Source organism: Cervus elaphus, chromosome 19, assembly GCF_910594005.1.
Source record: "Cervus elaphus chromosome 19, mCerEla1.1, whole genome shotgun sequence".
Lineage (NCBI taxonomy): Eukaryota > Metazoa > Chordata > Mammalia > Artiodactyla > Cervidae > Cervus > Cervus elaphus.
This window is the reverse complement of record NC_057833.1, coordinates 25172120-25184969: the sequence shown is the minus strand read 5'-3', so window position 1 is coordinate 25184969 and position 12850 is coordinate 25172120. Positions and strand designations below refer to the sequence as shown.

Below are 12850 nucleotides of genomic sequence, written 5' to 3'. Positions count from 1 at the left end.
TGTTGAAGCTTTGAAACTGCCTCGGATGTTACAGTCATATCCATTAAAATGGAATACTACTTTTTACAAACTTTCCTTCCTCCCATTTATTTTCCAATGCTTTCAGAATCATTAGAAGATGAATTGACAAGGAAAAAAATCTCAAGAGTCAAAAGGACAACTCAACAGGAAAAAAAACCTAAATAACCTGATTTTCAAATTGGCAGAGGACTTGAATAGATATATCTCCAAAGAATATATGCAAATATCCAATAAGTATGTGAAAAGGTGTTCAACATCACTATTTACCAGGGACATGTAAATCAAAACCATGATGATATACCACTTCATACTCATTAGGATGACTTTACAAAACAGGAAAATAAACAACAGAAGAAAAAAAAACCAGGGGATAGATATTGTCAAGGATGTAAAGAAATTGGAATCCCTGTGCATTGCTGGTGGGAATGTAAATAGGGTCACTGCTGTGGAAAACCATATGGCAGTTCCTCAAAAAATGAAATATAGAATTACCATATGACCCAGCGATTCCAATTCTGGGTATATACCTAAAAGAATTGAAAGCAGGGAAGCAAACAGATGTTTGTATATCAATGTTTATAGCAACATTATTCACAAGAGCCAAAAGGTGGAAGTAATTCAGGTGTCCATTTGTGGATGGACAGATAAGCAAAATGTGGTCTATATACATAGAGTGAAATATTACTCAGGAAAGAAGATTCTGGCACAAGCTACAACATAGACAAACTGTGAGGACGATTATGCGAAATGAAATAAACCAGTCATAAAATAACAAATACTGGCAAGGGGTAACTAGAATAGTCAAATTCAGAGACAGAAAACAGATTGTGGTTGCTTGCCCGAGCTGGGAAGAGAACATTCTTCTTTTTATTAAACTGTCATTTCATCTTTATGTTATTCTGTGCTATACCTGTCAACATATAAAATGCAACATTATTATAATAGTAAAAGATTATTAAAAACATACAAGCAAAAACAATAAAATGTTGGTTGAATAATACTAAGGTACATCTTCATAATGGAAACTATGTAAGTTTCTCAAGATGGAGTACTACAAAAACATCCAAGAAAAGAATATTGGTATTAGAGAACTCCAGGATACTGTGTTACGTTAAAAATGAAGAGAGTGGACAGTGTATATAGTATATTACCCTTTATGTAAGCTACATACACACACACACATATTTACAGAAACACACAGGATAGGTAAACCAGAGGCTAAATTCTTTTTAATGATGTCGGTTGAGGAGTATGCAGAAGGTATAACATGCTCCTGAATATTCTTTGGCTTATCATTTTAGATTTAAGACCATGCTTTGTTTTAAAATTTTAATTGTCAAATCACATGAATGATTTATATATTCAAATATAAAATTTTAAATAATTCCTAAAATTAAAAGTAACTAAAACAAATCTAACTGCGTCAAATTTGTCACTTAACCACACATAAAAAAGCATTATTTCAATTAATTTTAGGACACATAGTTGTACACATTTGTAGACTCATGCATACGTGCTCAGTTTTGTCCAGCTCTTTGCAACCCTATGGACTGTAGCCTGCCAGGCTCCTCCTCCCTCGGAATTTTTCAGGAAAGAATACTGGAGTGGGTTGCCATGCCCTTCTTCAGGGGATCTTCCCGACCCAGGGATCAAACCCACATCGCTTTGTCTCCTACATTGGCAGGCAGGTTCTTTACCACTAGTGCCCCCTGGGAAGACCTGTACACACTTAGTGGCGTATATTCTAAGGACAAAGAGAACTGCAAGAAAATCTCAGGCTTTATTTGCCAAGTTTACTATTAACAGTAGTGCCAATGTTATTAGTTTGAAATCATTTAATGCATATTACAACATAAATAATTATGCTTATGTTGTTAGAAGCCAGGATATTCAGTAGGAATATAAAACCAAGTACGTTAAGTAAATAATCAGAAGTTGAATTGAAATATCTCTAAAACTAATGACTTCTTAGTTTTTTGTATGGGAATAACTTCAAAGAAAAGTTGCAAGAATAATACAAAGAAATCATTCTACCCCTTCCCTGGATTCATTTATTATTCATATTTTCCCCCATTTGCTTTGTCATTGCCTCTGTTTATCTGCTGATGCTGTTTAGTTGCTAAGTTGTATCTGACTCTTTGCAACCCCTTGGATGGCAGCCCGCCAGGCTCCACTGTCCATGAGATTTCCCAGGCAAGAATACTGGAGTGGGTTGCCGTTTCCTCCTCCAGGGGATCTTCCCAACCCAGGGATCAAATCCAAGTCTTCCACTTGGCAGATGGATTCTTTACCACTGAGCCACTTAGGAAGTTCTCTGTTTATCTACACACAAGTAACTATTATTCTGAAACAGAAGCATAGAGCATGGTTAAGTGTATATTTTTAAGAATATTTTCTTTCACATAGTTATCAATTCCAGTAAACTAAACATTGATTCAATACTTCTATCTAGTCTATCCTACATATTCTAAGTTTGTCACTTAACCCAATATTGTCCTTTATAGAAGTTTTTATCCTCCAGTTTAGGATCCAGTCTAGGATAGAAATTACAGTTAGCTGTTTCATCTCTTTGGTTTTCTTTTGTCTGGAACATTTTCCCAGTCTTTCTTTGTCATATATAACGTTGACAGTTTGGGGAAGAAATTTTAAAAATAGAATATTCCTCATTTTGAGTCTGTCTGATATTTCCTTGTGATTAGTTTGAGATTGTGCATTCCCAGCTGGAATACCATGTAAGGGACTTTGTGTCTTTTACAGAGCATCACACTGGTGATGTTAATTATGATCACTTGCTAAGGGTGTGTCTGATTTACCTACTGTATTATCATCATCTCATGACACTTTCAAAAAATATTTACCCTAGCTCTGTCGATAGACAGGATCTAGGCCATAATATTATAGGAGCAATAACCATCCCTACTGCCCAAATTGAAGTTTCTAAATGCCATTCCCCACTATAAGGTACCAGGAATTCTTGGAGAAATAGGGAACTTACACGGTAAGTTACTTACAAGTGGTGTTTTACTGTGCCACACATTTTGGCAAGGAAGTTCTCAAAGTCTAAGCAAGTCATGTCAGAGGCCCTGGAGCCAGCTTGAAAGGGATCTCATTAGCCAAAGATAGGATAATTTAAGCATTAAAAAGAAAAAAAATCACTGTAATCTTGACGGCTCCTCACTGAATATATGAAAATCTATGAATCCATAATAATACTCCTCAAAGGATAAGGTATGCTGGGTTTTTATGCTCAGCACTGTGGTTTTGTGCCTATCTGAACAGTTTAGCATGCTCCGCTTCACCTATTGGAACTCAACTTTGAAGATCCAGTTCAGGTGGTACTTCCTCTGAGAAGCCTTCCCTAAAACCTCTATGCAGTTCATTGTTTCTCCATATTTCAACAGAGCTTATTGTACATGCCTCTTTAAATGCACATATCAAACTGTACTGGAATTGCTTGTTTAACTGTACTTTTCTCTCCGTATGGTAAGTTTAGAAATACAGGACTTTTCTGACTTTTTTTTTTTTTGTCATTCCCAGTACCTGACACCTACTAATAGAAAGTTTTATATATTTTTATAATATTACATGTTGTAAATGAATGAATCAATTTCAATAGTATCCCCTGTTTTTTTTTTTTTGTTGTTGTTGTTCTTCATCACACAATACAGATTTGTCTTTATTTTAGAAAATAATTGAATGCAGTTAAAATCTGGCTATTTTGGCCAACATGACAAATTTTTGTTATAATGGATTTTTAAGAAGAATTTCACCTATTTATTAGCTATTACTTTTACATTCAGTAGATTAGAAATATGTCCCCACAGTATTTTCCTGATTCTTATTCTTAGGCTATAACCTCCTGTGGTATTTTTATTTATCCCACTGTTTTCTCCCCCTAGAGATTTGTCTGCACATAGGATACTACTGATAATGTAGAGTGCGTGCTAAGTTGCTTCAGTAATGTCCAGCTCTTTGTGACCTCATGGACTGTAGCCCGCCAGGCTCCTCTGCCCATGAGGTTCTCCAGGCAAGGATACTGGAGTGGGCAGCCATGCTCTCCTGCAGGAGATCTTCCCGACCCAGGGATGGAACCCACATCTCTTAACCTGCTGCATTGGCAGATGGGTTCTTTACCACCAGTGCCATATGGAAAACCCGATAATGTAGTGTGGGGAGTGTTAAAGTCAAATCTAGTTGCTGTGTGAGAGCTTCTTATTTTGGTGGCTTCCCTTGTTGCAGAGCACGGGCTGTTGAGGGCAGGGACTTCAGTAGCTGCCCCCTGGTATGTGGGATCCTAGTTCCCAGACCAGGGATTGAACCCGAATCCCCTGCATTGGCAAGCAGATTCTTAACCACTGGAACCATCAGGCACTCCCTCATCTTTTTCTAAAATAATAATTGTAGTGGATCTTTGCTCCAACTTCTGTACACAGCAGTGGTAACCTATGTAGCATTTTCCAGTAAGTTGCCTGTACTAAACTTCCAGTCTCTTCCTTTGTGTGGACTTTTTCATGCACATGTGCATACATCCAGCCTTAAATTTTTGTGGACTTTAAAGCATTAACAGTTTAGTCGGTAGAGGTAATATAAACCATCTGTCCAAGGCATATGCAAAGGCGCTAAAATGCTTCGGGAAAGCTCTCTCTCATACAAAGTCCATTTAGGCCACGGGTAAATGAGTGTGAATAGCCGCGGTCAGCGAAGCCACTTAATATGAGTCTGTGTTTGGGAGGAATCTCCTGGCTCCCTCGCAGAGCTGGACTGAGGCCCTGAGGCCAGAAGTGAAAGGTGAGAGCCAGCGGGCCTCAGCGGGGTGAGCAGGGCCGCGAGGTAGGAAGAGCCGGTCGCTGGCCGCGGTGCTGAACACGCTTGTGAGCTGCTCCCAGGTTGGCCCGCCGGAAGAGGCCCGGCGGGTCAGCGAGTTAGAAGGCAGCCTCCAGTTTCGCTCCTTAGTTTGTGGATTCCTGGCTCCGAGCAGAGGACACAGTGGCCGCGTCCAGAGAGAGTCACCTGGAGAGCGTAGAGGCAGCCTCCGACCCATCCCCACGGAGCGCAGCTTCTGCCCCTCTATAGCAGTAACAGCAACGCTGCTGCCTATATTTATGTATTGAGCTACAACTCTGTCCCCAACACTCTTGACATCCGTTCTCAGTGGTTTTCACAACATCCTCGAATGTGAAGCAAAAAGGTTGATGATTTACGCAAGGCTGATCTTTCTTATCCATGCCTCAAAAAATGCTTACTGATCACCCTCCACATACCAGCCTTACAGCCTCGGCTACGCCCCCTTTACCAGCTCCCCCCACCTCCGCCACGCTAGCACACCCCTTAGCTTGTCCTCCTCCCCGAGGTTTGCTGCAGCAAAAGTAATCTCCTCCACAGCATATGCCCTACCACCGCCCGGTTGGGGGACTGCGCAAAGCGCTGGAATTCACAACAATTTATTCACACATCTTGCTCCTTCGTTCTCAGAAGTCCACCAGACGGGATATTCAAATCTAGTACCTGAGTCCCCAGCTTGCTGTGTGACCTTGGACAAGTGGCCGCACCTTTCTAAGCCTGCTTCTCCTCGCTAAGACGATGGTAGGTTCTAGGACTGTGTGAGGCTCTTCCCAGGCGCGCACGGTCTCCTCTCCCGTCGGAACACTCCCGACCTCCCTTTCCCAAGCTCAGCTGTGCACTCTCAGTTTCAGGCACCAGCTTTGTAGCCAACTCTAACCCTTGTTGAGGCAGGCCCTGAGAGCTGAAGGTGTTCCCCCCGCTGTCCCCGCCCCCATCCTCGGGTGTGATCTGCCTTTGGGGCCACACTGAGCACGAGGCGCCCAGGCCAGTGGGGGAGCGCTCCCGCGCGCTGCAGCTTCGCGGTGCCGGGTCTCCGCTTCGCCGCGCTTTGGGAAATGCCAGAGGCAGCTGGAGCCTGAACGCAAAGGGGAAGCAGGGTTGGTGAAGCTACCCCAGTGACAGGTACTTGCGTGGAGGCCGGCTGGAGGCTGGGTTGGGAGAGAGGGTCTTTGGGGGAGAGAACGGGGGGGAAACGAGAGGTGCAAGAGCCGTGGGTCATTCTGTCCATCTCACCACCAGAGCGTGTGTGTGTGTTTGTGTGTGTGTGTCTTCCTGCCTCCATCTCTCGCCCTCCTCCCCGCCTCAGGCTCTCAATCTCACCTTCTCGCTCAGATACTGCCTCTCCTCTCTCTTTCCTTTCCAAGCATCCTCCCTGAGAGCCCGCGCACGCTCCTCCCTCGCACTCTTTTGCGCCTAAGAGGACCTTCTCCCGGACCAGTCGGATCCAGCCTCTCAGCGCAGTCGTGCAGTCGTGCGTCCCTAAACCAGTTAAGCGGAATCGGCAGCATGTGGAATGCGACGCGGAGCGAGGAGCCGGGGCCCAACCTCACGCTGCCTGACCTGGGCTGGGACGGTCCCCCCGAGAACGACTCACTGACGGACGAGCTGCCACCCCTCTTCCCCGCGCCACTGCTGGCGGGCGTCACAGCCACCTGCGTGGCGCTCTTCGTGGTAGGCATCGCGGGCAACCTGCTCACCATGCTGGTGGTGTCGCGATTCCGCGAGCTGCGTACCACCACCAACCTCTACCTGTCCAGCATGGCCTTCTCCGACCTACTCATCTTCCTCTGCATGCCCCTCGACCTGGTGCGCCTCTGGCATTACCGGCCCTGGAACTTCGGTGACCTGCTTTGCAAACTCTTCCAGTTTGTTAGCGAGAGCTGCACCTACGCCACGGTGCTCACCATCACCGCGCTGAGCGTCGAGCGCTACTTCGCCATCTGCTTCCCGCTGCGGGCCAAGGTGGTGATCACCAAGGGCCGGGTGAAGCTCGTCATCCTGGTCATCTGGGCCGTGGCTTTCTGCAGCGCCGGGCCCATCTTCGTGCTGGTCGGAGTGGAGCATGAGAACGGCACCGACCCTCGGGACACCAACGAGTGCCGCGCCACCGAGTTCGCGGTGCGCTCCGGACTCCTCACCGTCATGGTGTGGGTGTCCAGCGTCTTCTTCTTCCTGCCTGTCTTCTGCCTCACTGTCCTCTACAGCCTCATCGGCAGGAAGCTGTGGAAGAGGAGACGCAGCGAGGCGGCGGTGGGCGCCTCGCTCAGAGACCAGAACCACAAACAAACCGTGAAGATGCTGGGTGGGTCTCCGTGAGCCCTTGAGCTCTTCTCTCCCCGTACCTACCCCTTCTCCCGGAGTCTCCCTCTCTCTCCTGTTTCTTGAAGTATATGTTGCCCTAGAAATCTCTCAATTATTTTCTCCTGTTTAGGTCTGGAGCCCTTTCTTTGGTCTCTAGTTTCTCTGTCGTGTGTCTCTTCTTTTGTTTTCCATTTTTTTTCTCTGTCTATATATCTCTGTTTTCCTCTCTCCTTTCTCCTTCCCTCCTCTCGCCCCTTGACTTTCTCCTTTGGTCTCTTTTTCTCTCTGTGTGTCTCATTCCTGGTCTCTCCTTCTCTCTCTCGTGGAAAAATGTCCCACCTTTGTATTTCTCTAAACTGTAGTGTGTATTAGCCTAGAAACTTCGTGTCAAAACCGAGATCTTTCATTAAAGAATCTCTTGTGGTCCTAAAGCATTAAAGTAGATGTTAAGCTTCCTGCCTCAATATGTAGATAACTAAGTTGCATTAAGAAAAGCAGGTACTGAGAGTGAAAAAATCAGGCATTGACTCTAGAAAGCATTCATTGGTAAATTTGTGATCACAAAAATGTGATCATTTGGATAATTCTATCAGAGAAGATTCGTTTTTCTTTCAACATTGTGATTTGCTTTCTGACTTGTATTTTTTTCAGATAATTACCTCAATTCTGTTTATCCTGATGCTGTTTATACAGCTTTGTAAGGAAGTCAGTGACAAAAAAGTACTGGGATCTCTGTTTTCATACTTACCTGTCTCTCCAAGTAGGAAAGGCTAGATAAACTAGGATAGGCAGGCTTCCAACATGAGAAAAGGAGGTGTGGAAGCTGGTAGGACTTACTATCTCTCCCCAAGTGAGCCTTCAGAGAACATCTGGATGCAGTATGGAATAGTTATTCCATAAATTCAGCTTCTGTAGCTATATGTGTTTGGTACAAGTAATACAAAGTGTGTTCACATCCAAGTGAAATTGTAATTCTACTTTTTTCAAAACCAGAATATTTACATTTTATTTGGACATTGTAGTAAACATTTTGTACTTATTTGCATACTTAGTGCTTCTTAGAAGTCATTTCAGGATGATTTTGCATTGTACTTTTACAATTCCTAAAATCCTGTATATTAAAGTGATAGAATTTATTCAAAGAATATCAGTTTTTTTTCTTTAGACCAGTGATTATCATAATATGACTAATTGATTGAAATCTGCTAGTGCTCCTTAAGGGACTCTAAATTCATGTTGCTGCTGGGGCACTCGGTTGCTACTATGCAACTTAGTTTTGGGAGTACATTTAATAATTTCCTCTAATTTTATTTTTAAACTGTTAATTATCCTCACTGGTGCCTCAACACCAATGCTAATTTTGTTTTGCCTTGACAACTGGAAGGGAATCAATCACTTATGTGATTCCCTAAAGTGGTACAAGGACCAGAATATTTTTTTCTGTTATTTTTCCTCTGATTTCTGAATTTTAAAAACTTAACCTAGAAATGCAAAGGTATTGAAAAAAAAAAAAGCTACCTTACGTGGGCAAAATTAAAACTTGAGTGGATAATCATTAATGTTAGTTAGTTTTATGGCCTTTTATTCCTTACTTATGTCTATTTTAGGTGGAAAAGTCTCATCCATCTCCATGGTTCTCAATCCTGACTGCATATCAATCTTTTATGAAACTTTAAAAAGAAAAAAAGAAAACAGGTGTCCTGGTCTCCTTTCTAGAAGTTTTAATTTAGTTAGTTTGTATTGTATCCAAGGAATCTCTGTCCCAGGAAACTCTGATAGGTAACTGTGGCTAAGTACAACCACAGTATCTCATATAGGTTTGATCTAACACATATAAAATGGTGGGCTATTGTGACTAGATTGTCAAGTTACTAGAGTCAATATGTCAACTCAAGCACAAAATTACTAAAGTAGTTGTTAAATAGGAATAATTGGAAAGCTTAGTGAAGATGGTTGAACTGTTGGTCCAAACAGAGTCAATCTTGGTTAAAATATAGGAATGGGGAAGAGCAAAACATGATATTTTTCTGAAGTCAGTTGTCACACCACACATAATCAAAACAAGTCCGTGTCTTCAGAAGAGATTGTGGTTTGCTGTGACATACCTTGTACTGACGTTCTCTTTCTCATTGTCCTTTCAGCTGTGGTGGTTTTTGCTTTCATCCTCTGCTGGCTGCCCTTCCATGTAGGACGATATTTATTTTCCAAATCCTTCGAGCCTGGCTCTGTGGAGATCGCTCAGATCAGCCAATACTGCAACCTTGTCTCCTTCGTCCTCTTCTACCTCAGTGCCGCCATCAACCCTATTCTGTACAACATCATGTCCAAGAAGTACCGGGTGGCAGTGTTCAAACTTCTGGGATTTGAACCCTTCTCCCAGAGGAAGCTCTCCACCCTAAAGGATGAAAGTTCTCGGGCCTGGACAGAATCTAGTATTAATACATGATCAAGCATATTGCTCAGTAAAGTCATCGCTCATTTATATATACCATAAGCCATAGCACAGCAGACTTGGGAGGAAGTATGAAGCTTAATTTTAGAATTAGGGGCACATAGGTCTGAAGACAATTGGGAGCAAGAAAAGATACACTTTGTAGTGTGTGAGCAGTTTGATTTGATTGCACACTCATCAGTGCTATCATACATGATTTCTGCATATTTCACTGCCTATCATTTTTGCATTCTACTGTTGGTGCTAGCAAGGGCTCTGCAGTTCAGAGAAGGAAGTGTAGAGAGGGCAATTAGGTCACTTTTTACTAGACAAATTCTAGCTTTAATTTCTTTTTCATAATGATAATTTTTTATTAAAAGAATAAAAAATTTAAAGCATGACTTTCAGAAGCTAGCAAATTTCATAGAGTTCCAAATCAGTGCTGTTCAAGAGAAATATGATGCAAAGTACTTAAGAAATCAATATAAAATTGTTAATGAGAATTTTATGTTTTTTATGATAAAGTCTTTAAAATCTGGTTTGTTTTTTAAATTTTAAGTTCACCTTAATTTGGACATTGGGTGTTTATCAGTAATACTTGATTTATTGCAATTTCATAAATTTTGCAGAATAAAAAGTAGATTCATTAACCTAAGTTGTCTAAACATACTTAAGATTTCTCTAATAACCAAAACAAACATAAGTTTTTAACTTCAAAATTAATTGAAATTAGAAATTCAGTTCTTCAAGTTGCAGTAGTCACATTTCAAGTGTTTCAATAACCAAATGTGTCTAATGGCTACTATATTGGACAACGCAGCTCTAGAGTATATGGAAAATTATTGTTAATCTCATAAAAATGCTAAAACTAAATACTCATTTCCTGAAATGTTTTTATAGTGAAATTAGCATAGGAGAGTGTTAGAGTGATAAATTCTAAGGATTATACCTGAATGCCGTGTAATTTCTGCTTGGGAGAAAATGGATATGAACTATAATATGCATGCATTTTAATCAAGTTGGGTTGCATGTGTTAGTAATAAGGAAATGAGACTTTTTAAAAACTGTAGAAAATCACAAATTACCTTATTTGGCTTAACAAAAATACTTAAGCCAATCATAAGCCTTTGATTTGTGAATAGAGAATAATTTACAACTTACTCTAGAAAGTTTACAGAAACTTAGTAAACATAGTAATTTTTCAAATGGTGAAAAATTCAGTCCCTTCAATGCTACTGCTGATTGATATTTCACACTTAAAAAAACCCTTATGACCATTTATTTCAAAATGCCTATGCCATGTCCTGTCTCCAGATTAGTCATGCTCTTTACATCCCACGGCTTATCTGATAGATATGTTTACTTAGGTTTCCAGTATTCCTCTTAATCATAATTATGAATGGTTAGACACTGTCAACTAAATATTATACATATTGGTTATAAATCTAAAACTTTCATTTATATTCCCATTATTCCTCTTATAGTCAACTCTTTTGTATTAAATATAATATTCCAAAAATGATTTTTTCATAGTCCTCTGTAATACTGTCATATAAGCAATTCCTTCATAAAGTTACTCATTCAGTATGGAACTGATTGAACTAATAAGGGAAATTATTGTCATGGCTGGTTTTCCCCACCAAAAGTATAGATTATTATGCCAAAATAATCAATTAACTATTTTTTAAAAATGAAAACATAATCATAATTAGAATGATTTCTCCAGAGAAATATTTCCAAAGTTCTTCCTGACACTAAAGCTGTATTATCACTATAGTCTAAATGCAGAGCTTCAACAAATTGATTACTCAGTTAATTCTTTGGAGTATATCATTTTTTAAAAAAATACTGATTCATTTAAGCCCATTGAATACTAATTAGGTCATTCAACATTATTGTTCTAAATAGGTCCCAGGATATCTCAAAAAGGTAATTCAATTTCTTGAAACCTTTTTCTTCTTTCTACAAATATATCCTATTTGAGAGGAAAGAAGCAAAAAAAGGCTTGACTTGATCACATAGTCGATTGCTTTGGAGAAAAACAACCCAACTTTTAATTATTCAGTGCACCCCACTCTCCACCCCCCACCTTCTTGTAGGTTCATGTCCATAGTGTCAGTACAACTCACAGGGAATAGTTTCCATAGCAGGGACCACCATTGTCCTTCATTAGAACTCAGAGAATAGTTTTAAAGAAAGGAATTGTTAATCGTGCTCTTAATATGATCGCCTTTTTATTTTTGTAACTTCTTTGTTTCATCATGGTCCATAAATTATCTCAGGCTCAGAGAAAAGAGGAACTTATATGAGGGAAAATGTTCCTAAAAGTCCGTCAGTTCACAGTTAGTATGTGCCCGGTATGTTCTAAGCACTAGAGATTCATAAGTTAAGTGTCTTTATCCTTAATGAGTTCATGACCCCTTGTGTGTTACGTTATAGCAGGTAACTAATATATTTAAATTATAAAGTAAACATCTTCAGTTGACGCTGCTGTGCACCTCCCTCTATTGTTGTGTATTTGGCTCAAAATAAATTCAGAACAGGCTGCTAGTACACAAACTAGTCAAATTTGTAGATGTAGTTATTGTCTGCCAGTGCATTCTTTTTCAATGTAAAAAAAGTAAAGAAATTGGTTTCGGTTACAATCTGTGTTTCTGTTTTTCTGGTTACCTAGAATCAAGGTTTCTATTGCCATACCTTATACTGTGTCACAAAATCAAGGGTTGGATTATTTTCATTTTTGGAAGTGACTGTTGTACGAGAAAGAACTTTTGAATAATTGCTTTTAGGAAAATAATCATTGCCACAAATTATTTAAAATTGTAAGTGTTGTGGCAATGAGAATGAGAAACACTTCTAATGTCTGGCCAGACCTTGGAAACCATTTCTTTATGATCTGTTTTTTATTGCAATGAAGTTTCTTGTGATGGGATTTGACTTGAAATTCCACCTTTTCCACTCCAATGCTTTTACTAAGAACCTGAAATCATTATAATTTATAATTGTTAGTTCAACATTGACAATTTTAGCTGTAATTATTTTGCTGTTTTTCATTTATTGACGTGCTTGAATTTAACATTTTTTAAGAACTGTGAGACTTTTTTGCAAGATTGGCGCCTGAAAAATACTCCCCTGTCTTTTAAAAAAGTGTGTTTTTAAAAGGTGTGTGCGTCTGTAAAATGTGACAGGTATACATACGTATATCAAAATTTCTTGTCACTATCTAACTTAATAGAATAGAGCATTCTGCTTTCA

At 40.2% G+C, this 12850-nt stretch overlaps 1 protein-coding gene across 2 annotated transcripts; it reads left to right on the top strand.

Annotated features, from left to right (window-relative positions):
- The first annotated feature begins 4969 nt into the window (after positions 1-4969).
- Positions 4970-10145, top strand: GHSR (growth hormone secretagogue receptor). 2 transcript variants are annotated; one of them, XM_043875436.1, is made up of 3 exons: positions 4970-5604; positions 6228-7165; positions 9306-10145. In XM_043875436.1, the coding sequence occupies exons 2-3, from the start codon at positions 6370-6372 to the stop codon at positions 9608-9610; spliced, it is 1101 nt and encodes a 366-aa protein (XP_043731371.1). In that variant the 5' UTR covers positions 4970-5604; positions 6228-6369; the 3' UTR covers positions 9611-10145. The 2 variants fall into 2 exon arrangements, with proteins under 2 accessions (XP_043731371.1, XP_043731372.1); XM_043875437.1 differs by having other exon boundaries at positions 4970-5985.
- The last annotated feature ends 2705 nt before the right edge of the window (positions 10146-12850 follow it).

Coding starts and splice junctions, on each gene's coding strand:
- GHSR (XM_043875436.1), top strand. CDS start 6,370: ATGTGGAATGCGACGCGGAGCGAGGAGCCGGGGCCCAACCTCACGCTG. Junction 7,166..9,305: donor ACAAACCGTGAAGATGCTGG/GTGGGTCTCCGT, acceptor TTGTCCTTTCAG/CTGTGGTGGTTTTTGCTTTC.